At 41.9% G+C, this 26,124-nt stretch overlaps 4 protein-coding genes across 5 annotated transcripts; 2 read left to right on the top strand and 2 right to left on the bottom strand.

Moving 5' to 3' along the window:
• Positions 1-360: 360 nt before the first annotated feature.
• Positions 361-7,379, bottom strand: gramd1c (GRAM domain containing 1c). Its single transcript, XM_072450842.1, has 17 exons — positions 7,186-7,379; positions 6,542-6,665; positions 6,226-6,326; positions 5,697-5,792; positions 5,542-5,622; positions 3,768-3,886; positions 3,530-3,692; positions 3,286-3,445; positions 2,849-2,992; positions 2,649-2,767; positions 2,437-2,579; positions 2,247-2,350; positions 1,864-2,031; positions 1,444-1,510; positions 1,250-1,369; positions 989-1,094; positions 361-853 (listed from the first exon to the last, which is right to left on the bottom strand). Exons 1-17 carry the CDS (start codon positions 7,276-7,278, stop codon positions 785-787), a joined length of 1,977 nt encoding a protein of 658 aa, XP_072306943.1. The 5' UTR covers positions 7,279-7,379; the 3' UTR covers positions 361-784.
• Positions 7,380-8,081: 702 nt separating this feature from the next.
• atp6v1ab (ATPase H+ transporting V1 subunit Ab) lies at positions 8,082-14,066 on the bottom strand. Its single transcript, XM_072450841.1, has 15 exons — positions 13,912-14,066; positions 12,405-12,505; positions 12,186-12,314; positions 11,857-12,071; positions 11,649-11,786; positions 11,423-11,574; positions 10,884-11,046; positions 10,690-10,798; positions 10,485-10,607; positions 10,260-10,374; positions 10,110-10,173; positions 9,835-10,038; positions 9,660-9,754; positions 9,417-9,588; positions 8,082-8,692 (listed from the first exon to the last, which is right to left on the bottom strand). The coding sequence occupies exons 2-15, from the start codon at positions 12,484-12,486 to the stop codon at positions 8,600-8,602; spliced, it is 1,854 nt and encodes a 617-aa protein (XP_072306942.1). The 5' UTR covers positions 12,487-12,505; positions 13,912-14,066; the 3' UTR covers positions 8,082-8,599.
• Positions 14,067-14,422: 356 nt separating this feature from the next.
• On the top strand, positions 14,423-17,294 carry naa50 (N-alpha-acetyltransferase 50, NatE catalytic subunit). Of its 2 annotated transcripts, none has more exons than XM_072450839.1 (5): positions 14,423-14,629; positions 15,413-15,549; positions 15,631-15,750; positions 15,826-15,892; positions 15,972-17,294. In XM_072450839.1, the coding sequence occupies exons 1-5, from the start codon at positions 14,622-14,624 to the stop codon at positions 16,147-16,149; spliced, it is 510 nt and encodes a 169-aa protein (XP_072306940.1). In that variant the 5' UTR covers positions 14,423-14,621; the 3' UTR covers positions 16,150-17,294. The 2 variants fall into 2 exon arrangements, with proteins under 2 accessions (XP_072306940.1, XP_072306941.1); XM_072450840.1 differs by having other exon boundaries at positions 14,436-14,629; positions 15,416-15,549.
• A 240-nt stretch (positions 17,295-17,534) lies between these two features.
• Positions 17,535-25,762, top strand: LOC140364609 (basic helix-loop-helix domain-containing protein USF3). The gene is made up of 7 exons (XM_072450837.1): positions 17,535-17,668; positions 17,997-18,118; positions 18,246-18,277; positions 18,393-18,475; positions 18,556-18,652; positions 18,745-23,465; positions 23,828-25,762. Exons 2-7 carry the CDS (start codon positions 18,075-18,077, stop codon positions 25,592-25,594), a joined length of 6,744 nt encoding a protein of 2,247 aa, XP_072306938.1. The 5' UTR covers positions 17,535-17,668; positions 17,997-18,074; the 3' UTR covers positions 25,595-25,762.
• The last annotated feature ends 362 nt before the right edge of the window (positions 25,763-26,124 follow it).

The following is a 26,124-nucleotide window of genomic DNA, read 5'->3' as shown; positions in this document are numbered from 1 at the left end:
GGAGAAATATTTATCCTGACAGGACCGTGTGCCCAGAAAACATCTTTGAATGGCAAAAGTAGGTTATCAAGTACATGTAACTCATTCTTAAACCCAAGATAATCAGAAAGTCTCTAGAAGGTTCCGTTTCAAAATGACAGCTGCCACAATACAAGGCAAAGCGGGAACCATTCATAATTGTGCTAATGTATTGGCTTTCGTTATCAAGATTAGTTGACAATATTGACAAAGAAACTGTTTTAAAAAGTGTTAGAGGCAGCTCAAGACGACAAACACATTTTCATAGAATTAAAATCTGAATGACAATTTTTTTATTTGTTGCATCACAAAATGTAACCCATATAAGGGGTATAAAAGTCGTTAAAACATTTTAACGTTTTCATGTGCAAAGTTGCAGTAATTTACAGAAGCAATTATCAACTTTACTACTTTGTATGCATAACTCATTTAAAATTCCAGCAAACTAAAATATATTTACAATGTAATGTCAAAGTGGAGTAAAATGTCCATTTAGTGCCACAGATAATGACACACACACACACAACAAGCCAAATGACTGACATTAGCACCAGTCCAAAACACAATGCCACTGGCAACAGCCCTTTGATGCCTTAAAAACACCTGATGCTCCAAAGAGGATTCAAGACATGCTCGCCCTGGTAACAAAGCATTGTCTGGGGACGCTTCCATGGCAATGATACTGGATACCAGATCTCAGAGGAACTTCACCACAGTGGCGTTTTCCTTCACAAACCGTGTGCTCCGGTCACCAGGTGTGGTCCATTCATTGCACCGTTGCCGTTTGGTTCGCTGATGCAAAACTCTGCTGCAGCAACATCAAGGACTTGCGGAGCTGTAGAGACAAAAGACATCTCAGTGGATGCAAAACTGTACCTTTTCCATTGGTAAACATGCCAAGACACAGTATCCCATTCCCTTCAACACTACCCCCAAACTGTGGTTTCTATTTGACCAGTCAATGACTTGCCTGATCAAGAAGGTTAATTGAATCCTGAAGTACAGTTTTTAGTAGTTGAAAGTCCTCCCTGTCTGGATATCCAGGTCCTTGTGCAGCACTAAAATCAGGTGCCATGCTGTCAAAACAAAGTTATTTAAGCATTTTCTATCAAAAGGAGCAATAAAGCAAGTCTTTCTTTTTGCCTTACATAACCACAGAGACCACTTGGGTGTCAAGAACTTTTCCGTGTGTGATCCACAGACATTAGATATCAGATTTACAGCATCTCACCTGGACTGGCCCCTCTCCCTCAGTCTGTGCTTTGTGCTCAGAAACATTCGGTGGGCAATATCCTCCATCGCCCACAACTTAAAAAACAGGCCCAGATTCAGCAACGTCAAAATTAGCAAACTGAAAAATGACAGGAATTAGAAGTATATATATGTATTTTTTTTTTAATTAGGACTGAAATTGCGGCAACTTACATGAGGCTCATAGCAACAATAATTGTGTTGACGTTCAATCTTTGTGGGCTGATAGTTTCTATGGGGCCTGCAACAATAATAACAGGCATTCATCATAATGTGACATTCATTTGCGGCTTGAGTTAATAAATAATACTGTATACATTTGCTAGTTCACCATGTTCTCGGATCTGAAGCAATAAATATACAACTCTGAAATAATTACCCAGGTGGGAAGAGAATGTGCTGTGTGTGGGCGAGATTAGAAAACTTCCCCCAAACGGACCTCTGAACACTTTCACATGAGTGATTTGAGATTTTAGCATTTTGGTCTTAACCTCCAGCAAAATTTGGGGAGGTTTTCTAGTCACAAAGGTCACAGGCGTTGCTCGCAAGCAGAAGAGCAGTGCGTGATGTCATAGCCCTAAGTAAGTTGTGTACCTATGATGCTATCTCTGCGCAGCTCTGCATTTTGCCCATACTGGCTGCTGGGCTTTATGTGCTCTGGATTGGACCGACTGTACGTTCGCCTCCTCCTGCGCAGGCCACCTTTTCCCACATCTCCACTTCCTTGGTTGAGCTCTGCTTCCTCCTCAAGCAATTCAGCTTCTATAAAGTTAAAGTAATAAACATTTAAGAACCAAAATAAGGGCAGCAATTAAAGCTTAGTATTTGTTTACAACACAGAGGATCACTTATGAGTGGCAGTTTCACATTATGTAGCTGGAGAGCATTTTGGCAACAGGCTTGTATCCAATTTAGATTCAAATACAGTAAAGCCTGAGACAGGAAAAAGGAGCCATAGGGACTCCAGTGATACATACCAAGCTGTCGGAAATAATCTTCTATGCCGCTCCAAGAGTTTTTTGTGATGAAAGACTTGATCAAACCCCATGGCTGCTTTTTATATTTGACATCAGTGTAAACCCTGTAGTAAAATGATTATTAAACTTACATAATACGTCTTAATTGAAAAAGTTTTATAAACTTCAGGGAGGTATAAAAATGCTCTACCTAAGCCGACATTTCCTCTTGGAGTTGCTAATGATGTAGTAACGATTATGGGTGTAGAAATAATCATGATATGGAACATCGTGAGTGTAAACTTCACAGTCCACTAGATAATACTGACCCTCCCTGGTCTCTTTGTACAGTATCTGACAGAAACATTTTTGAGAAAATAAGAGGTCAACCTTAATCACCTTTTCAGGAATATGCTAACACACCTGGTTTTCTGTGGCGGTAGAGAACTTCCCAATGAGTGGGTTACTGATGGTTATTGTGTAGTTTAAACTTCTCTTCTTGTTTCCTGAGGCGTCCATTTGCCAAGGGTTAAAGCTGGGGTCTGGTGACAAAAAGTCCATTGATACAGACTATTGCAATTAATGCATAACTAGATTTGAAATAAAAAAAATATAACACAAACTTGTTATCTTCCTGACATCCATAAACCTGCGAATGAAGCTGGAGTCTGTGAAGAGCATCTCAAACATTTTGTTGGCACTGATGCGGAAAACTTTGTTCAGATAAAGGCGGCCTGCCACTTGTGACAATCCTACTCTGTCCTCCACTGGGGAAGCCAGAGGGAAAAAAATATGTAGTTAGTATTCCAGACAGGACAGAGTTGCTCACAAATGTGACTAATTGTTATGCGACTACTTTTTTATTTTTCCAAGAAGAATGGTCAATAAAGTGTTGATCACTACATAAATGACAGTTTCTTCAAAAAGAAACTTTGTGTCGCTTGTAGTTTTGAATGTTTCTTGTAGAGTTTCTTAAACACTTAAAATGTTCTTTCCACGTTTCATAACAGCTTATGAATCTAATATTCCACAACATGCCTTTGGCCACAAACATTCTCACCTTCTTCAACACTATCTGAACCACTCTGCTCAGAAAGGCCATTCTCATTTGCATTTAGGGCAACAGAAAGAGAGGAGCGCTTCGAAACACGGTCAGGGGCACCACGGTCCAGCGACGGCACAGGACTACGGTTCTGTGATGGGGTGTTGTGAATGTCATCCTGTATGGACATGGAAAATAGTAACCGGGCCGTATCATTATAGATAAGATCCCACCCCACCGTGTGTCATTATTGTCCAAGTACCACATTGAGAGAGTTGGAGGTTTGGGATCCAACAGGAGAAGGCAGGTCCTCCGCTTGTGGTGTTGATGCCTCTAGTGGCCCTTGTTCAATCCCAGGGAGCCGAAAGGAAGGAGTGCGCTCTAAATGGCCAAGACTGTTGTCTCCACCAGACCTAGGAGTCAGACTGCCTCACAGATGGTTAACAAGGTATGGAATTAGTTTAAAATATTGCATGAGCATTATGTAATACTGAACAAACCTGGTCTGCATGCTTGATTCTGACGATAAGAGTAAACTCTCAATCTCCTCATGGCTCAGGCCCAGGTCATACCCATAGTGCTGTTTAACCATCTGCCACAACTCAGAGTTCGTCAATGTCTGAAGACACAAAGCAAATGCATGTCTTATTCACAGGGAGAAGGCTAAATTGTCTGACAAATTTACAAACAGATCTTGCAAAACCGTCAGCATAATTATAGTAATTCTGGGTTAGTGTAGTGAAAATATTAATAATTAAAATTATAATTGAAGGCAAAATATTATTTGGTAAAGTTTACAAACTAAAGATTGATAGATCTATAGAACTATTCTCATCTGTAACAATTAAGCTTTTTGTGGTATTTGGTGATTTAAAAAACAACATACATTTGTGAGAAAGGTTCTCTTATACATTAATGCAAGTAAAACAAAAATAAAAACAAAGACCGGTTTCAATCTGATGTCGTGTTTTCATGCTAAAATATAATGCAAGACAATGTGAAAGTATATACGTATTCAGAAAGTTACAAAATTGATTTGAATTCAGGTAATCAGTATTCTCTAAAAAAAATTTTTCAAAGTATTCTTCCCAAACGGAAACTTCTTGCAACTTTGGTGACAATGCCATGTGTACAGAGCTTTGAGTTCCATGTATCCTGGAAACTGCCCCATTAGGTTTCACAGTAAAAAGGATAATAATACAATTATTTACACCTCGTTGACGCCATAACAGGATCTCAGACTTTATATAAAAACAAAGGCGGAAACAGTATTATCGTCATAATCTATTGCACGACTGGACTTTGACGCGCTAGAAAATTCATGCAATAAAATAGATTAACGAGTAAACGATCAAATAAACGAGTAAACGACTTCAGTTTCCCGTGGTACTCACTCGCCAGAGCACATATCCAGTCAATGATCCACACACAGCTGCTGTCAGTACCTGCTCACGCACTTCCAGGAAGTCGGCGACTGAAGTAAGTTCAGGGGCAGAACCGCTCCGACTTGATTTAAACCCGGATAGAGGAAACTTAAAGCTGCTCGACACTTCACTGCTCGTTCAGTCGAACAAGGTACTCCTCTTAAATGTTTTTTGTTACATTAATAGGTCTGTCAGTGACAAGTGTGCTAAGCGTGGAGGCTGCGTATGCAAATGAGCACGATAAGCCACACCTGTCGGGGGTCAATGACCTCCTGAAGGATGTTATTGCCTCATGTCCCAGCAGAGCGCGCGCCACCGGGGACAGGTATCTGCATGTGTCATTAGTCTGCTTTTACTAACACATTACAAGGTGAAACTATATACAAGTAGATACAAATACAATTCTGACTCATACATGACGTTTCATTATGGTATCTAAAATCGTAAATCATATTTTATCGTGAACATCGTTAAAACTATCCAAGAGTGCATTGCGAGATACTTTCGGCGCGTTCGTCTTTAGCTGGCGCCTCGTCTGGATGATCGACGAAAGTTAGAAGTGTCCAATGGGAGTGACGTTTGAGTTTCTGGTTTAACCCTATTGGTCTGCACGAGGCTGCTGGGCGTTTTTCTACGCTCTCATTGGACACTTCAACTCTGGTCGATCATCCACACGGGCGTAGCTAAACGCGCGCCTCGCGTGTGACGGTCACCATGTGGTCAGTGTGCTGCACTCTGGACCAAATAGATAAGTGTGAAGGCCAAAGACGCAAACATTTTGAGTAGCTTTAGGATACAGAGTTTTAATGTGCAGCCTACATGTCCTGCAGGTAGTTAGACATTACTATACCTTGTTCATTAGAGCATTTTGCCAAATTCTGAAAACTCCCACGTAGCTTTTTTCTCTGCCTGAGAACGATGTGAAGAAGAACTGGGAAGTAAAATCAGATTCTGAATTAGAGGAAACACAATGAGTTGTTAAATGTTACTGGTCTGGCCTTGTACCTTTTCAGTGCTAGTGCAAGCCTGGATTGCATTGGGAATCAGTCGAGCTGTTTTCTCTCTTGTCAATGTCATTATGTCTTTGAGATTCAGTGTGATCTAAATAAACACAATATAACATTTTAAATAATGACATAAATACACTATGTTGATCAGATCAGTGGCAAGTATAACATGCAAATTCTGTTTTGAGAGATCACATGTATTTATTTATGTTTTTATTTAGTTTGATACAAATACTAGTAGACTAGAATCTGTTCAAAGAATCCAATATTGGTACTGCAGTGTTTATAGAAGTTTTATAAAGCTGCCCCTAATAATGAACATTGAGTTTTATTATACTAAATGAATAGTCACTGACAATATCTATTGTCAATTGACAATATCTATTGTCAGTGACTGTGATGTTCTTTTTCAGGTAAAACATTATCACATGGGCAGCATTGAAGGAGATGATTTGTTTGGCTTTTCACAACACTGCAAATAAGTTACTACAGGGGAACAAAGTGTCCCAAAAACATTTGAGGGTTACCTTTGTGCCTCGAAACACATAGCTGTAGAAACAAAGGCAGTTTTCTGAAAGATACAGGCGACCCTGGAGGAGGATGTCCCTCTGGAGTGCACAGGGGTAGTCTACGGAGGGAAAAATACACAGGACCCAATGTGTGAGTGCAACCAAGGAGGCGTCTCACAAACCGTTGTTATTGAGGAAGAATATTGCAACAACTTTTAAGTCCTTAGTGCAATAACAGAAACTATGTCAACACAGTGTGACTTTCAGATAAAACAAAAAACAGTTGACAATATAGTTATGGAATAAAAAAAAATAGGCCTAAAAATAAGCTTACCAGCAATTAGTATCTCAGTCTCTGGTATCTCCTTGAAAATCTTTTTAAATTCCTCAAACTTCTGTTTGTAGGTTGGCAGAGGAGTCTGTGGGCTTGCAAGACACGGTCCTTGGGGATCAGAGCTCTGAAGGTGGTGCAAATAATATGATCAGTTATGACTGAATTTATACTGTGAAACTAACCCCTCAAGACAGCAATAAATAATAATTTACAATGATTATCATGGAAAACATTATTTGTAATCATTGTGCAGAAATATCTTCCCCAAAGTGTGAGGTTGTATTTCAGAATTGGGTTACAAACTTTGCAATAAACAATTAACAGATTCATTTGCAAATAAAATACCTGCTTAAAGGTGCACTGATTTAACTTTTTGGAAGGAGGAGGATCTTGCACCTGCTTGTGTAAGGCAACCCAACTCAGTTTAAGAATGCATGTATTTAAATTAAATTCAAAGTACGTTGAGTGATACAAATAGGCAAAAGTATGGGCTAATATACGTAAATGTTAAATGCCATACTGTGGAACATTAAAGGCAAGTAATAACATCTCCATGGAACCAGAAAAGTTGGTGCACCTTTACTAACAGAAGTTTAAACGTTTCCAGGAGCCTATTCTTTTTTTCTCTTTCTGTCTTTTTTTACCTCGTCCTCATCGTCACTTTCATCCACAAGGGAGGTTGTCTCATCCGTGGTGTCATTAGTGACCACTCCTGAGCGGATCGATACCTTATCCATCAGCTCCGATTCACCAGACCCAAGAGAGCTAAAAATGTATGTATTTATGTTCAGACAATCCTCAGAGTCAGAAGCCTCTATGAAAAGAGTAAACCCTTTCACACAAGTCATTATGACACAGTTGACACTCCTGGAGAACTGGTCTGACAAGGACAGCTTTACCAGAAGCCAATGAATAGAAACTTAATTTGGGTTTCTCAGGCGAAATATCAGTTAGGTATACATATATATTTTTTGAATGCATCAAAACAAATACACTCATTTTAGGCATGAATAAAAACATGCACGTGGGAAAACTTTTGAGTAGGCCAAATTTACTCACCTGACACGATGTGGACCCAGGATTAAGGTTTGGTTAATTTCCACTCAGAGAATAAAATTTTTACTCAGACTCACAGCATAATTGCCTAGTTGTGGTTCTGGGTCTGTCTTTTACATGCACATCGTGTCTTACCTGTTGAGATCACCTTCAGGGAGTTGTCATCCCACTGGTGACGCTCATTTCGCTCATTTGTCTGTATACACCAGTTAACCCAACCAAACTTACATCCCCAGCATTACACTTAAGAACATTGTATTTACAGCCTAGAAGCGTATGGGTTTTTTAAAGTTCAAATTTAAATGCTTCAGAAGTGTAAGATGCTCACCGGAACATGTCAAGGTAAAAACAACCAACTTTTGTCTTTATAAATTAACAAAAGTATAAAAACAATTGTTTTAAAATAGAAACAATGCTGACCAAAAATGCAGACAGACCAGTGGAACAGCTCCTTCAGCAGCTCAAGAAGCAACTCGACAACATATTTTTTTTCACCCCATTCCTTTATTCTTTGGGAGAAACGTGATGAAACTATTGGATGAGGCTTACACACTCCTACAGCAAGAATGCAACACGGTACAACATGAAACACTATAAAAACAAAGCCTTCATGTTATAATGCTGGCAATAAATAGATGATCTAATTAAATTTATATTCAATACTCTTTTGTACAGATGAGATGTGAAATTACAACACAACAATCAAAAAAACCTATTTAAGAAAAGAACAGATGTAAGATCATGTAAACAAAAACAAAACAGAGTGATGCCTCTTTCAAACACGCTCACAATCGATGACCATGCAGAGGATCCAGAGATCGCCCACTTGAGGCAACAGAAATATGAATACAGTACATCGTTTCTCTTTTTCCCTCCACATGAAACAGCACGCACACAACCGACCACAAGAGCACAGGGAGCACAAGGGGTTCATCAGGAAATACAGCGAAGTGGAATGTGACGCAGCCGTGGAGATGAGATCTGGGAAAGCGTGTGCTTCTTTTATTCCTCCAAAGTGCGGAAGGCGTTCTGCATGTCCTCCAGCAGCTGGGCATACTCAGCCTTGATCTTAGGCTCACCATCCTTCACTGGGTCCTGGGGAGTCGAGTAGGAAGCAAGCGTCAAACATGTTTACAAAAGACTAAATTTGACAGGATTTTAAAAGGGCCACAGGGACAGGCACGCACACAAAGCCTTGATGCCCGGGCACTATACGTGGTGGAGTTTCATTTTTTTGAAGGATTTCGACAGGACAGTACTACATTCTGCAAATTGTCGAGAGCCAGATTCAAACTTGCATGCATATGTGCTATCCACTACACCACAAGCGGCACACGTGGTGGTATTTTCTATTACTTGTGGCCAAATATACGGTGAGGGAAATCCATTCAAAGAGAGTCTACTCTGAAGGGCACACAAAAGTGTTTACTGCAGATTGAGGCAGGGCGTGTATCGCTGATGTAATTTGTTACAATGTCAGGCAAAGGTTGCAAATGGCCAGCTCTGGAGCCGTTCATTACAGATATAAACGATGCGCTTTTTGGTCAAACTTTCAGATTGCACAATGAAATTAGGTGGGCCGAAAGTCAGCAGCTTTTACAGGGGGAATTTGTTTGTGATTTGTATGCAAACTTGTGCTGAAAGATACTTTGCCAAGAGGCATAAATTAAAAACCTATGATGCATGCCTTTGAACTCTGGCTGGAGAACCCAGAATATGCAGCCAGCTTAATCACATTTATGTTGTGGGACATGGAGTCTAACCACTGTGGTCAGGGCAAATATGATTACTTGACCAAACCTCTTGGATAAATAAATACCTTGAATTTCATGGAGCTGATCCTATAAAGAACTTCACCCATGTGCTCTTTGATCATGGCCCAAGTGATCTTGTTGTCACTCTGAGCTGTGGTTTCCACTGCATGTCGTGCCATGTCATAGAAAGCAATCATATTGGACAAAATGCCCACCGTTTTATAGAAGGGACAGAACCTGAAATAGACAAACACAGCTAAGCATAAACCTGAACTCATTCAACGTAAACTTAGAAAATCAATATAGACCTGTCATATGGAGTGTAACCATTCTGCTGCAAGAAATCATCTTTAAGAAGTTTTGCAACTTCCAGAGTAATCTTGTCTGTTTCTGCCAGAGACGCCTGTTTATGACAAAAGTAAAAATGAGTCAAGTTAAACTCATTCACATTTGATATAGTAAGTGTGCATGCACATTTGTTACCTTTCCTACAAGCTGCACAATCTCAGCCAAGTCCTCTTCTTCCTGTAAAATTTCCTTTGCCTTTGTGCGGAGAGGCACAAATTCTGGGAAGTGTTTGTCATAATATTCATCTAATGCCCGTGTGTACTTGCTGTAGCTAATAAGCCAATTTACAGATGGGAAGTGTTTCCTCTGAGCTAGCTTCTTATCCAAACCCCAGAACACCTTGGAAAAGAGAAAATACTGTCAAATAATAATCACTTTGGATATAAGTGATCCTGCATATTTTATTTTACCTGAACAATACCAAGTGTGGCTGAGGTAACAGGATCAGAGAAGTCACCACCAGGGGGTGACACACTGAAAATACACAAATGTATTACTACCGTATAACTCCCACTAAGCAAACCTGCAATATTAGTCTAGTGGAAAAAGGTTATACTCACGCTCCTACAATACTAACACTGCCCTCTCGCTCAGGATTACCCAGACATTTAACCCTTCCAGCTCGCTCATAGAAGGAGGCCAGACGCGCTCCCAGATAAGCAGGATAACCACTGTCTGATGGCACACAAGAACATTTGCTAGATTAAAGAGACTACATAAAAAACAAATGCCAGCTGTAAGTTTACTAAGTAAAGTTTTGTGCACTCCAGGAGACTAAAACTCACCAGCAGGCATCTCAGCCAAACGACCAGAAATCTCCCTGAGAGCCTCAGCCCAACGGGAAGTAGAGTCAGCCATCATGCTCACATTATATCCCATGTCTCTGAAGTACTCAGATAGGGTGATACCTGCAAGATTAATATGATGCATGAATAAACTAAAGGAAATAAAAATGGAAACATTCTGGTCAGTTAATTTAGTACAAATGACCTGTGTAGATAGAAGCTTCTCTGGCAGCTACAGGCATGTTAGAGGTATTTGCTACTAACGCCGTTCTCTTCATGATGCTTTCTGTCTTCCCGTCCACTTCCATGGTCAACTATTGTTTATTGTGATATTTGAAGAAGAAGAAGTGATTTGAATAGTGCCGACACATGCACCACAGACAGTATGAGATTCATTACCTCAGGGAAGTCTCGTAGTACTTCAGACATCTCATTGCCACGCTCCCCACATCCAACATAGACGATGACTTCGCTGTTGGAGTACTTAGACAAAGACTGGGAGATGACAGTTTTACCACATCCAAAAGCTCCTGGAATAGCTGTGGTTCCACCTTGTACACACCTTTGAATGAACGAAAGAATGTTTAGTCTGCCTTGTAAAACATAATATAATATAAACATTACCAAGTTATACTACCTTACTTAGTAACTAAGTTATATTGCATACAACATAATGTGATGTATTGTAACCAAATCCCAAAATAAACAGAAAATACCTCTTTCTTGGTATTGTGCGGGTTGGAAATTAGAGATTTAAAGTAATTTTGGTTGATTAGCTTCACTGGAGCAATGTGGAATCACACAAGGCCAAACCTAATGGATTGACCTTTAATTAACCAGAAAAGTCCTCCTCCTTCAAAATGTGACGGGAGGCTGAATCTCACTTGAGTGTAAAATGTAAACATGCTTGAGGAGCAGAGAAAACTAATTTTACTCACGGAAAAAGAGCATCGAGCACCCTCTGTCCAGTCAGCAGGGGATGGTTTGCAGGAAGTTTCTCTGTGACTGGGCGCACTTGTCTGACAGGCCACACTTGAATCATAGTAAACTTTTCCTTCACACCTTCAAACTCCAGCTCCATGACCACATCCTAAAAAGACATCCACCAATATTAACAACTAGAATCTTCATGACAAACTTTATTCAAAGGGGAAGAATACCTACGCTGACATCGTAGTTTCCTTGTGGTGCCACATAAGTTACAGTGCCTCTGTTTTTAGGCGGAAGCATGATCTTGTGCTTGATGAGAGAGTTCTCATAAACAACACCATAGATGTCTCCTCCTGTGATGTGACTGCCAACCTAAGAAATTATCAGTCAAATTTTGTTCATGCAACTTTTACAGTTTTTCTTAAGAAGCAGAAGAACATACCCTTAAATTTTTACTGGGAGAAAATTCCCATTTTATGTCTCGATTAAGTGCGCCAATGTTGACACCTCTGGGGATGTAGATGCTTTGTGTAATATCATTAATATCCTTCAGTGGTCGCTGGATACCATCAAAAATAGAGCCCATGCATCCTGGCCCAAGCTCGACAGACAGAGGCTTTCCTGTGCGCAAAACAGGGTCTCCAACGGAAACACCAGCTGAGTAAAAGTTCAGGAAAATTATGTGAATGGACACAAATTGTGTATTCTATCTACAACCAGCTTTATAGCGACTAATAGGTAGTACTAGTAACAAAATGATCCAAAAGATACATGTCTCCTCATAGACTTGAATGGTGGCCATATCACCCTCCAGCCTGATGATCTCCCCCACCAGCTCACAGTGTCCCACACGAACCAGTTCATACATAGCTGCTCCGGCCATGGCTGTAGCCGTCACCACTGTGGCGATCAAACAAAAACAAGAGCATTTGACAATTTTTTGAATGATACAAGTTTCACTGAAGAAATGAGGCAGTTAAGTATTCGAACCTGGTCCGGACACTCCATGCACAAATCCAAACTGGCTTTCCCGTTCCTCATCCCTGATTTTTGGCAGCTTGGACATGTCCATCTTGACAATCGTAGTATGACTAAATAGGAAAAAAAATACACATGTAAATATAAATAAGAGACTTTTTTGGACTTCGACTACAAAATTGTCTAACAATTGGTCACTGCAATTGACGGACTTTTCTCATTTTGTGCTCTTATGCATTTCTACTAAGATGGGAGGACATTAATTTAAAAAGGCCATAAACCTGGAAAACCTGTACCTTGCAATTACTTGTTTCAGTAATCAGGGCACTCATGTCGTGTACTTTAAAACGACATGAGTGCCCTTATTTTGTCCTTCCCACAGAAGCAGAGATCTTCCTGTTCAGTTAAGTCTTCTGGATGAAAGCAGCTCCCCCTAATGTGCAAGTATAGGAACTACAAAACCGAGAAATCTTCAGAACTAAAAGGATACAATTTCTAATCTGACGAAAATGTATGTCGTTTAATTTGTATTATTATTAATTACATATTGCACAAAAACCTTAGTCGTGTATTAAACAGAATTACTGCCAAAACTATCGATATAGGCATCGAGCTGGATAAAGAATACAGTTTACTAATATGTCTTAAAAGAAACAAATATGAAACAAATGTTGTGTTTCGCAGTGTCCACGCCTGACGGTGCCATTATATTTCCCAGAGCAGACTGAAGAGAAGCCATGACACTTAATCATATGACCCTGGCACATGACTGGTTTGCTCCATGAGACTTTGGGGAAGTGTAAAACTAACATAATGCAATTCTGGAAATTACAAATCGTAGCACATAAAAGACAAACACTACCATACAGAAATGAAACCCAAATTTGATACTGGTGCATTTAATAATTTGTCACAATTACGGGAATAGATTATTTCATATTTACATAACAGGGCCCTGTGTATAAAGCAAAGAAAGCAGTTGAATTGATTGTGGATATGTCTTTCTTTGGATGGTGCCTTCAGTCCCTTTACTGCTACATGTAACATGTAAGTGAGAGGTTACTACAAATATTTCCAGGACACAGGCGTTAATTTATTACTTGATTTAAACATTCCAAGATCATGGTTTAAACAGAAGTTCATAAATATGAAATGAAAATCGGACGAACCATATTTTACTGTTGGAGAGGAGCTGTGCACCGTGTACCGAGTATCTCACGTAAAAAGCCCAATGTTTATTTTACACGACATTGAGCGTCAATAGCAGCACACGCCTAGACGCAGTATAGCGCGAACTGATTGAATTATTTATGTTTTACTGGTCAAGTCATATACGTGTGTATCTTTGTACGTTTTGTGATCCTGCCATGAAACCGATAGCAAGGCAGACGCCACACGGCCTGTTTGGCTAAGCTCTGTCCTACGTTTTGGTGCAAAGCTAAACTGGAAAACTGTGGTCCCAGGCTTTCAATGCTACTAGGAAAATATTTAAAACAGAAATGGACAAAGTCGAACTCACCTTCTGGTTTCACTGTCGTGGTTTACAGTCTTGTGTAGAAGTGAAACGGAGCGGAGATGCGTGACAGCAGGCTGTGGTCAGCTGACTTCATTCACTTGAGACAGAGCCGTGATGCGGCCAAAGCAACCGGCGCCATTTTGGATCTACACGCAGCTCAAGCAAGTGAGTATTATTAAACATGCAAGTGATGCACAGCTGAATATTTATTTTGAATGGACAAAGAAATCACGACTAATCAAAGCGAAATAACAGTTTAATTCAATAACGAATGAACACAGAAACTATCTGTGGTTTTATAATTGTATAAGTCTTTTGGACAGAGCCAAAATGGCAGATTCAGCCGATTAATGATACCCACCTCGCGTGTAAGTAAGTTTATTCGAGTAAACAATATTATAATTTACCCAAAAATTAGATATTTTACCACTGAAGATAAAACATCCATAAAATATTCAGTCCTAATAATTAATCAACACATTAAAATATATTTTTCCCTTCCAGCGACGCAACTGTCGTGCGCATGCGCGAGGGGGTCAGAGTTGACAGAGTGGTGGACGAGTGCGGCTCGAGCTAATCGCAAGTACCTAGCTACATGTGGAGGGTAAAGCGGAACGCATCCCCAACCCCAACTTTGTTAAAATTCTTTATTTTTACTCCAAACAACTCCAAACACTCGTCCTACAGAAAATAAGGGAGTGTCCCTGTTTACAATGAAAGGGTGAGTGTAAGCCTTCGAGTCACGAATAAGTAGCTTACACAGGCAAAGTTTTTCATGTCTGTTTTTTACACGGGGAGGCGGGAGGAGACAGCTAGCTAGGTACTCTGAGAATTGCTTTATTTTCTCTTGAAATGGAACAACGGGGTCCTAAATTTCAACACTGCAATGTCTTATGTACATCACTGTTGTCACTCACGTTGTGTCTTCTTCACTCGTGTTTCTTGAAGCTAAGCTAACAGGCTAACTAGTACCAGGGAGCTGAGTCAGGAACATTTAACGCACTGTATATATATTATGTAAACTCGAATACCATATTGACTTACTCTGCTAAAAGTCTACCATAACTACTGTATCTTTAGGAAGCCCTACGTGTTCTGTAGTTTTTCTTCTTAAAATATACATAAACATGCCCTTAGTGAAACCTGATATGTCAATGTGAGATTATAAGAGCCTTGTCCAATTTGATTTTTGAACAATTTCTGATTATGATTTGTACATTTTTAAGGATGAAATTAATACAACCGATTTTTAAAAAATTATTCTCCGGTAGTAATGATGTTGGCACCGAAACCAAAAATCACACGTGACCAACAGCTGTTTTTCATGTGTACTACTGCAACTATAAATAGTCTTAGACCTTTTACACAGGTTCCTTCATTCCCCTCATTAAGTAAATCCTGATGGGATTTAATCTGGTTTATTCCATATGATACTGAGAGATTTTTTTTTAAGCTTGACTACACATTGATTGTCACCTATTTAACCAGTTTGCTCTTGTTCCAGTAGCCGGATCGAGCTGGGGGATGTAACACCCCATAACATAAAACAATTGAAACGACTCAATCAAGTCATCTTCCCCGTCAGCTACAACGATAAATTTTACAAGGATGTATTGGAAGTTGGGGAGCTTGCAAAGCTTGGTAAGTTTCATCCTTGATATAACAATTTTCAAATATTTACTACTCAATTGATATTGTCTGTTTTTCTTGCTATGCCTGTAGCATACTTTAATGACATAGCAGTGGGAGCTGTGTGCTGTCGAGTGGACCATTCTCAAAATCAGAAGAGACTGTACATCATGACGCTTGGATGTCTAGCACCCTACCGAAGACTTGGAATTGGTAAGAATCACTCATCTGAAGAAATGTGATTGTGACCTGTTTTGCTTTATGGCTTCTATTTGTGTTGCTGTAAAGGTACAAAAATGCTGAATCATGTGCTAAACATCTGTGAGAAGGATGGGACTTTTGACAACATTTACCTGTGAGTATTTTTGTGTTTCACTTGTATTTTCTTTTGTTTTTTGTTTTAAACCTGACACTAATTATGGTTTCATCCACAGTCATGTGCAGATCAGCAATGAGTCAGCCATTGACTTTTACCAGAAGTTTGGTTTTGAGATCATTGAAACAAAGAAAAATTACTACAAGAGGATAGAGCCTGCAGACGCCCATGTGTTGCAGAAGAGTCTGCGTAGCCCATGTGCACCTACTACAGGAGAGCTTCAAAAGGCAGAGTAAAGGCACGTCTTTTGAAGAGCACAGATGTGCCTGCCTCCACAGAAACAGAACTGTGAAAAATTCCCCAGGGTTGACACAGTAACACTTTCTTCAAAGGACGCTAAAAAGAGATACCAGATTTATTATACAAAATACCTGCATTTGTTTCTGCCCAAGGGTCCCCTTAAATTGTTGCTCTTGTTCTTTATACAAACAGTTAAAATTTGAAAAAAAAATCACTCTCGATTGTTTTGACATGAGATGGCTTTTAACTGAGTGGAGGAGAGGTACAGTGTTTGCAAATCATACAGTTGTGTTTTGAGTTTTAATGTGGCTATAGCATTGCTGGGGCCATCTCTATAATAAGGAGCCGGAGAAGACTGTTGAAAGAGCAGAAGTGTTTTAACGGCCATTGTTCTAACGGCCATTGTTCAGTCCCTCCAGTTTGAGTTGGAACAGTTGCAGCTCACTCACCATCACTCTGGGATTCATAGAATCGGACCTGGTTGGTGACATGTTGCATATTCAAAGGTATAAGTGAACATCTAGCCTTGGCACTTACATGTGAGAGGCTAAAGCCTTGGCACTTGCATGTGAGAGGCAATACGGTTGTGTGGTGGTGGTGGAACAATGTAGTCAACGTTTATAGTATTCTTAACTTCAGTCTTTTAACGCTCCAAACAGCGGTTTGTTATTTTAACTCTGCAATGGCAATGGTTCAGAGGTTCCCCTGGGATTGCTGGGATAAATGGAATTTATTAGCAAAACTGCAAATTTTCCTGAATGTTTTGGATTGTAATTCAAATATTAAATGGTTGAATTACAATTTGTTTTGCTTGCTAAGATTTGATTGTGCTGTGGGCATTATATTGGGTGTCTTGTTTTGGTAAAAACATTGCCTTTGGCACAATATGTAGCCAGTTTCATTGAGTCTGACACACAGCAAAGAACTCTACTGTGCCGAATTTTGTTAAACTTTTGATTTGATCTGGAGTAGTGCATTGCCCGGAGGAAACTCTGACCCTCTGCATGCAAGGAGAGATCTGTCCTCTCTCCACTGTAGTACAAGCATGATCATCCTTTGTTTGAAGAATTTTATCTTTTCTGAAGCTCTATATTGTAAAACTTTTTAACGTCTAAATAAAGGAATTACTATTTGCAGTAAATACCACGAAACTAATTTGTTTTTATTTTGAATCATCTTTATTGTTAGTTCTAATGGAGGACTATATAGCTCACTTATTTCCATCATATGCAGCAGATGAGTGCACATTGAGTGCACATCGCGATCCCACCCAAGAGCTAGAGACAAAACAGTAATAACGTTATTGTATCACATATGTATCTTCTTGATGATTGGCTCAGACCTCTCGTCTATGGATTGCTATTGGCTGATTATACCAGAGCCCGCCCCCTTTTGCACCATGTTAGACGTACGCAGGTTGTTTGGAAGATGAGTTGACTTGGGCTGGTGTATTAGCAGCTTGCCTGTTATTTAGACTTGCTGCTGTATATAGACCATAACATGAATATCCCACAGGTTAGTAAAAGCACCATTTATTAGTTTCCCTACGTATCAGAAAGGTAACTCATCCCGCGTAACTTTGCCGTTAATTTTATCCGCTAAGCTAAGCTAGCATGGAGCTAACCATAAAGGAGTTTGCAACATAATCTATGGTTTGTTACGCGAAAGGATGTAAAGGATGTAAGTGCTGTTTTAGTTGGGTTATTGGTGTAATTCATATTAATATAAACATGTCACTTAACTGTGTTACTGTCTAACAGTTTTCAGCGAATAGAACGAGTCTAGCTTGGAGAGATGTATTATTCTGTCTTTTACTGTAAAGTATTTTTCGCTGTCTCCCCAGGACCTGTCCGGTTTTTTGGAGTCAGTTTTGTGAAAATGGGAATTGCTGTGTGATGCGAAAGGCAGCTGTTTGGACAGGATGCCAGAGATGACTGAAACTCAAACATCTGGGCGAAAACCTAAGTAAATACATTACTTTCACATATTTTACGTATGAGCTTTATTTTTTATTTTGCCTTTGTTTTATTATTATTTTTAGAATAAAATAAGTTACATGTTAAATGTATTATAATGATGGCATTTGTTGTAGGAAGAAGAAAAACAAAGAATCACACAATGCAGGTAGGGTTTGTTAGCAAGTGTGGGTGTTTTTTGTATGCAACGTTATATTTATCCCTCTCTTCCCCTCTCCCCCTCTATCAATCTATCTCCTTATATCAAATTTATATTTTAAAAGTTGAAAGACACAGAAAAGAGAAAATTAATGCTGGAATTAGTCGTATTGGAAATCTACTGCCTTGTTCACAAGCTCTTAAACAGGTGAGGAAAAAATGCTGGCCCTATTATAATCAGTGCATGCATTGACTCTTATTTGTTAAACTGCATGTTTTTTTTAATAGAGTAAAATCATGATTTTGGACCAGGCTTTTCGATACATCACTGAGTTAAAGAAACAAAATGATGCAATGCTTTTGGAAGGAGGAGATAAAACTCAAGGTATGTTATAAGTACATTGGTGGCTCAGATATCAGCCATGAGGTTCTCTGAATTATTACGTGTTTATTAAGTAAACATTTGTATGTTTTCAGCAGGGGAAATACGTCGTCTAAGGCTTCAGTTGGAGGAGCTGAGAAAAGAAAGTGCCCACTACATTCAGTTGCTCAAAGCCCATGATATTTTGGAGGATCCCACTATTCACTGGAAAGGCAAACAGCGATGTACCAAGATTTCCAATGTAACTTCTCAAATTCAAAAGGGTATAATTGTCTATTCTAATGACAAGGACTTGGACTCAAGAGCACAACCAATGGAAACACTAGTTCTTCAACAACCATCTGAGGTCAGTGCAAGGTTACGGGTCAATGGAGCTTTGGTTCAAGTTAATACCTCATCCCCAACACCATCACTGCTTCCCAGTTCAGCTGTTACCGCTCCCCAAGCGATAGAGCAGTGTGTGGTTGAGACTCCAGCTGTAGCTCCAAGTCTCCCACCCTCGGTGTCTTATATTACCCTTCAGATTCCTGCAGTCACTACAGCTTTGCCACAACTACAGCCTGCTACACCTGTCCAGACAGTGACTTTAGCCACCACTTCTGCATCTGCTCTTCCCAGTGAAAGTGCTCTTGTCCCAGTATCTAGTCTGCCCTCACTTAACCATAACATAACATCCGCCAGATCCTCTACATGTTGGGCTTCTCCGGATCATGCCATCAGGACTGTAGCGTACACTGTTCCTCACAGTCAGCCCCTGCTCATGGCACAGGCAGCGGGCAGCACACAGACAACATGGACCACCTTACAGATGGCAGGGAACACCGTGCAGCCTGTGTGCCAGAGTCTGTCTACTTCTGACAGCAGCACTTTCACTCATGGTGTTCAGCGAGTGACGGTATGTCAACCAATTCAAGTGCAAATGCAGCCCACTGCACCGGCTCAGCAAACACGCAGCCAGATTCAGTCACAGCTACAACCCACCATGAGACAATCTTCAGCCCATCAAAATCCCTGTGCCATTCTTAGTCCATCAGCCGTTGTTCCCCAGCCCACTGTGATGACCCACTCTGCTGTGGTATCGCAGCCGGCTGTCATTCAGCCGGCCTCATTGGTCACACATCCTCCAGCAGCTCTCCTGTCTCAGCCTCCTGTGGTTCCCCAGCCCCAAACCGCTGTGCTGCCTCTTCTTCAGACAATGCAAGTGCTGCAAGTCAAAACGGCCAATGCAACGGCACCAGGCGTGACTGCACCACAAAGTACAAACAACCCAAGTGTGGTCATTCTACAACAGGCCAATGCTTGTTCCACTCAAACAGTTGTGAGAGAGGAACTAACTAATCCAAATCCTTGTCAACACATAGTGATAATCCAAGCCCCCAATCCACCTGCACCAGCACCACAAAATACTCCAGTCGGTGTGGTGCCTTCTGCTGTTCCTCCTCTGTCTGCAGGGTCTACAAACATCGCCTCTACTGGTTCAACCTCTGTCATGTCACCACAGACTGTTGGAGGGAAGCAACTGGTGCATATTCTTCCCCGCCCAGTTCAACCTCAACAAAATAAATGCCAACCTATCACTCAACCAACCACACCCACATCGGCTGCCGTGACCCCACAGACAATCACTGTGAATGGCCAGGTATTTGCTCTGCAGCCCGTAAAGACGGCAGATAAAATAATTTCAAACAGTGGACAGACTACACTGCAGCTCATCCAGCCCACCACCACAGAGGAACCAACTACTAATGTTGCCCTCAACAGTCTAGGTGCCCTCAGTAGTCTTAACCAGAGTATTTCTAAAGGGATCCCTTTAGCCATTTCAGGTCAGAACAACCCTTCACCCTCTTCAAATATCCAGCAGCAGCCCCCTATTGCCACATCTGGTTCTGAAAGTGCTGTAACTTTACCTGTTCAAGTTCCATGTTTGAAACCAGTTAAACCAGCACTCATAGTCAATCATACAAAGACCACAGGAAGAAAACCCAAAACACCTTTACCTATGAAAAAAACAACATTGAAGAAAAAAAAATCTGTCAAGAGTCAAGAACAGAAACCAAAACCAGTTATTTTGGCCAAGACTACAGTTGTTACAAGTGCAAGTTCAATTGTGTCTAATGCGTTAAACAATTCAGCGCCAGAAATCATTCAAAGTTCTCCTATAGTTGTAACAACTACACCTTGCAGTTATTCAGGCACTCCCTCTTTAAATGTGACAATGACTCAAAAAACTGATACAGTTGATGTGGCCAGTTCACTAGAGAGAATTGCAATACCAAATATTGAATCTGCCACAACAACTCAAACTAACAAAATATTAAATAAGTCTAACATTAGTGCTGTAACAACAGCAGTTACAGACATCCCTAAGCCGTCAGATAGTTCATCTACAGTTAATGAAATTAAAACAAGTAAAGCACCTGGAAGCGAATTAACTGTCACCAATAACTCCAGCTCTGCAGATAAGCTGCAAAGAGAAAGTAGTACAATACAAAACAAAACGACTAACCCTACAGTTTGTGAACAAACTAAATCTTTATCTTGTGGCATTGAGACACGGCTCCAAATGAGCTGTATTAATAGTACATCAACTGTAACAGCAATATTAAATAAGACTGCTCCGTCATCTTCAGTATGTCACCCTCAAGAATCACTCATGCAGGAGCCTGCCCTTTGCTCTAGATCAGGGTCCACAGTAACGCCAGTTGTGTCCACAGCCAATTTTCTGGTGTCACCCTTTTCAAATACTCCAATCTGTGTATCCAGTTCAGGGGCAAAAACCATCGTCACTGATATCAGTGGTTCAATACAACACATGAACACATGTCAGGCCCCGGAAGCTAAACCAGCCCAGGGTGGGCAAGAGGAGAGACACAGCAAAACAGAGAGGATACACCCTGTCACAGGAAGCTCTGAGATTGCCTCAAAAAAAGACTTCACACATAATCAACAGATTTATACGAACTTGGATGATCAAACGTCTGAATCATCTTTGTCTCTGAACAGACAGACTGAATCACCCATGTCCTCCGCGACAGGAGGCCGTGGATTTTCAGTTGCATCAATGCTTCCTCAGGGTCATATGAGTGCTGCTTCTGGCTCTTTTAGCTCGTTTGTATTAACATCAGAGCAGGCAGAGATGCTGGCATTGGCCATGTTGGAGCAGGATAGTCCTGACCGGAGGACCGGGGTTTGTACTGGGAACAAAACGGGCATATCAAACCCGAGCACAGGCACATGGGAGCCCACAAAACCTCCCCCAAATAAAGAATGTGGGTCAGCTACACGACAGGAAAAAAATCATAAAACCTTGGATACATTAAAACCTGCTGTACCTCCTTCTGTCAGAGGACAAGATGGTGAGGGCACTGTAAGCGGAAGTAGACACCCCCAAAGTCTTTCATACTCTCATTCTCAGACTGTTCCACAGCCACAAATTGCCTCACAGAGTAGCACAGTGGCCAGCCTCAGTGTGAACAACTTGATTCGGGCAAGCAACAGTCAGCAACCATACCCTGGGTCTCCCAATCTGACGTCTGTGTCTTCTCCTGTTTGCACCACAGCTCACATTTCCCAGCAATCAAATAATGCTCTTTCTCCTTGTTCAGCATCTGCCGAGCACACAGAATACACTCCTCTAAAGACGGCTCTACTGCGATCTCAGGCTGGACTTAACATGGCAGAACGAGCTAAGATCATTCCCAAGAGGCAGGCTCAGGAAGAAGTCATAATGAATGCTGGAAAGAGAGCCAAACCTTGCCAGCCATCGGGTAACCTAGTTAATCAAATTGAGGTGAAGGGGCCGGACCATAGTCAACTGATGGGGGGTCAACTGCCTCCAATATCTTCAGCTATCATGACCAGGATTAATAATGAGAGCGGGGGCCCCTTATTTACAAACACCTTTGTGAGCCCAGTAGTTAGATCATCAGAGACTCACTGCCCTGCTCCAGGCCCCTCTGAGCACGGCCAACCAGGGGTACTTAATTTGCCTCAAGGTCATCTGCAACACAACACATTACAAACTGGTCCAAACCTCGGTGGAAACCATTACATGAAGCAGCAGCAAGAGCAACAGAGACAACTTTATCATTTGCAGCAGCACCTGACCCAGCCAGACCTCGCACAGCGCCACACACTGCACCAGAGGGCGCTACAGCAACAAGAGCAGCAACAGCAACATGCTCAGAAGAAAAGGAACCTTGTCAGGGGAAGCCAGACCTCATCACCCGCTGCCCTGCAACAGAAGCAACAACAAGCCCCACAGCATCAACAGTCCCATCAACCGCCCCAGCCGCACCCATCGTCCCAGCCGCACTCTTCGACCCAGCAGCACCCATCGACCCAGCAGCACCCATCGTCTCAGCAGCACCCATCGACCCAGCAGCACCCATCGTCCCAGCAGCACCCATCATCGCAGCAGCACCCATCATCGCAGCAGCACCCATCATCCCAGCAGCACCCCTCGTCCCAGCAGCACCCCTCGTCCCAGCAGCACCCCTCGTCCCAGCAGCACCCCTCGTCCCAGCAGCACCCCTCGTCCCAGCAGCACCCATCGTCCCAGCAGCACCCATCGTCCCAGCAGCATCCACAGCAGCATTCTCAGCAGCAGGTCCAGAACCAGCAGCATCCACAACAGCTCCAGAACTCTCACTCAAGACACCAACAGCACCTCCAGCAGCAGCAGCAGCAGCAGCAGCAGCAGCAGCAGCAGCAGCTTCTTCATCAGCAGCACTTCAGGCACCAGGACAAGAGCTGTGACGCCCCTGGGCCCAGACCCCACCGCAGCAGCCACCTGGCCCAGCAAGACCACCACAAGGTGAGTTGTGCTCTTCTGAATATAGTACAAGTTAAAGGTTTCTCCCTTGTAGTTTCTTAATTTATTGGATTACCAGTTGGCAAAGTAGCTCCAATATTAGTGTTACTGTATATAAATGGCTCAATAATAATAATAATAACACAATAGTAATACCCTTTGTAATATTGGTTTAAAAATATTGGGGGGGAAGAGTCAAGTCGGTTCATAGTTGTACATGTACTCTTAAAATACAATGAAATCTAAGTAGTATAATATGTATCAGACAGATGTATGCATCATTATCACATCGGCCCATTTTTATTTTTGTGACCTAATTTTCTTGCCATTTATAAATTAACTGTGATTTGTCTTGTTCCCTTTAGCCTGTTCAGGACCATAATGCGATGCAAAGGATGATGAGTTCAAGAAACATTGATCAGACACTCATCTCTCCACCAAATAACCCTGTGTCACGCTCCTCTGATTTGGCCTGTGGCCCCTCACGACAAGAACGGCACAGAGTCTCCAACTACTCTGCAGAGGCTCTCATAGGTAAAAGCTCCACGAGTGACCAGCGCATGACTGTGCACCTTCAGCCTGGCCGAGGAGCTCTGCAGGAACAGCCGGACCTCAGAGGATATCTGGACACCTCCAGGACCAAGGCCAACATTGGTCACAATCCACAGAACCGCATTCCTGCTGACCACCCCAGGCCAGCTGATGGGCAGCGTGTTTCTGAGTGTTTCAAAGCCATGGGGCCACCACATCAGCTGGGTGGTTTTGAGATACAAGTGTCTCGCGGAAATGACATTACTGTGAAGTCTGGGCCTCCTGCACAGAGAGGCCTTCAGGGGCAGCATTCTGGAGGATTTAGGATTGGAGGAGGGCCTCAAGCAGATGGACGTAACCGAGGTGCTTACAATGGACCTGCCTCTCAAGTGCAGGTTGGTCCAGTGCAGGACGTGTGTCATCAGAGCTTCATGCAGAGTCTGCTCTCTCCTCACCTTCCTGAGCAGAGCAGCCATAATCATGTGGCTCAGTGCTGCCCCCCTGTGTCCATGGAGTACTGTGTGCCCAGGAGCGCTTCAGCTGAATTGCAGGCAAAGGCCTCCAGCCCCAGTGTTTCACAAAATCAGAAGCCTTCTGGGATGCGTTTGGGAGAGGGTAACAAAGGTCTCATTTCTCTGGTTGGTAGTAACCTCCATAGTGGTGTTCGCACCGGTCTGCCCCATCCTCCCACTCCCAATAGCAGCTCTGAGCCAGGCCGGTCCTCTGCCCCCTCCAGAGCTCCATCTGCAGTAGTGAGCCAGCACGCTCGCCACATCACACGGGACGCACATCCCTCTAAGCTCAGAGCAGGTGACAGGGCTCGCTCAGGTACTCTCAGAAGCACTAACCCATTTGAGTCTGAGGGACATCTCTCTCTGCCCTCTGGAGGCGGGGTGCTGCTCAGTCGACCACAGTCTGGAGCAGAGGCACGCCGCAGCACTATTGTCCGCTTCATGCCAGACACGTCTCAGGTCCCCCCTGACAACAACCTGGTTCCTGACCAACATCTTACACAGAACTTTGGGTTTCCTTTTATTCCAGAAGGGGGAATGAATCCTCCCCCACCTATCAATGCAAACTCCTCTTTTATTCCACCGGTGAGTCAGCCCAATACTTCACGTACACCTTCACTTTTACCAGTGGAGGCTCAAAATACTTTACCATCTTTTTATCCGTCCTACTCCCCAGCAACCCACCCTAGCCTGCCCAGTGATGTCACTCTCCAATATTTCCCAAATCAAATGTTTACCAGCCCCAGCACTGACAAAAGCAGTGCACCTCCTCTGAACAACCGCTTTGGTTCTATCCTCTCTCCTCCACGTCCTGTAGGCTTTGCTCAGGCCAGTTTCCCTCTTCTTCCTGAAATGCCTCCAATGCCTCCAATTGCCAATTCCTCTGGAATCACTCCTCACATCTCCAACTTCAGCCTGACTTCCTTGTTTCCGGAGATTGCTACAGGCATGCCTCCAGACAGCTCATCCATGCCCATGTCCCCCCTACTGTCTCTGTCCAATGCCTCTGCAGACTCCGGTAAGCAGCCCAATCGGCCCGCACACAACATCAGCCACATTCTGGGCCACGATGGCAGCTCGGCAATGTGAGGCGCTACTCTGCAAATGTATTACTCTGTTCACAGATTTCAATAACACAAACCTCAATTAAGTAGTTACTAATAATTATTTAAACCTGAATGATTTCATTTTTTACAAAACTGTTACATGTGATCATTGAAAGCTATAGTAATTTATGTTGGATAATCTCTGAATTGTTAATCAAAATGTCCATTAGTTAAGTTTTAACGGTAGTCATCTTAACAATATTTTCTTCTGTCTTGAAATCAACAACTATCAACAGTTTTTTTGTTATTGATGTAAAAAATATGAACGGTCAATTATGTGTAACTTATGTCGCCTTTCTGTATAGAATCCGCTTTTTGTCAAAGCTCTTTTGTAAATACAAATGTTTCATATGAAAGTTCCTAGATAATGTATGTATTTGTAAATACAAATTGATTAAAGTTTATAATGAATTTAATTTTGCCTTTTTTTTTCCTCCAGTAGATGTCACTGACAGACGCCTTTTTGGCTTTAGGAGAAATACTAGGAGAAATAATCCTTTTATAAAATTGTAT

Source organism: Eucyclogobius newberryi, unplaced genomic scaffold (assembly GCF_026437365.1).
Source record: "Eucyclogobius newberryi isolate DKJ021-1_F unplaced genomic scaffold, fEucNew1.0.hap1 SCAF_18, whole genome shotgun sequence".
Lineage (NCBI taxonomy): Eukaryota > Metazoa > Chordata > Actinopteri > Gobiiformes > Gobiidae > Eucyclogobius > Eucyclogobius newberryi.
This window is presented reverse-complemented; position numbering and strand designations above follow the sequence as displayed.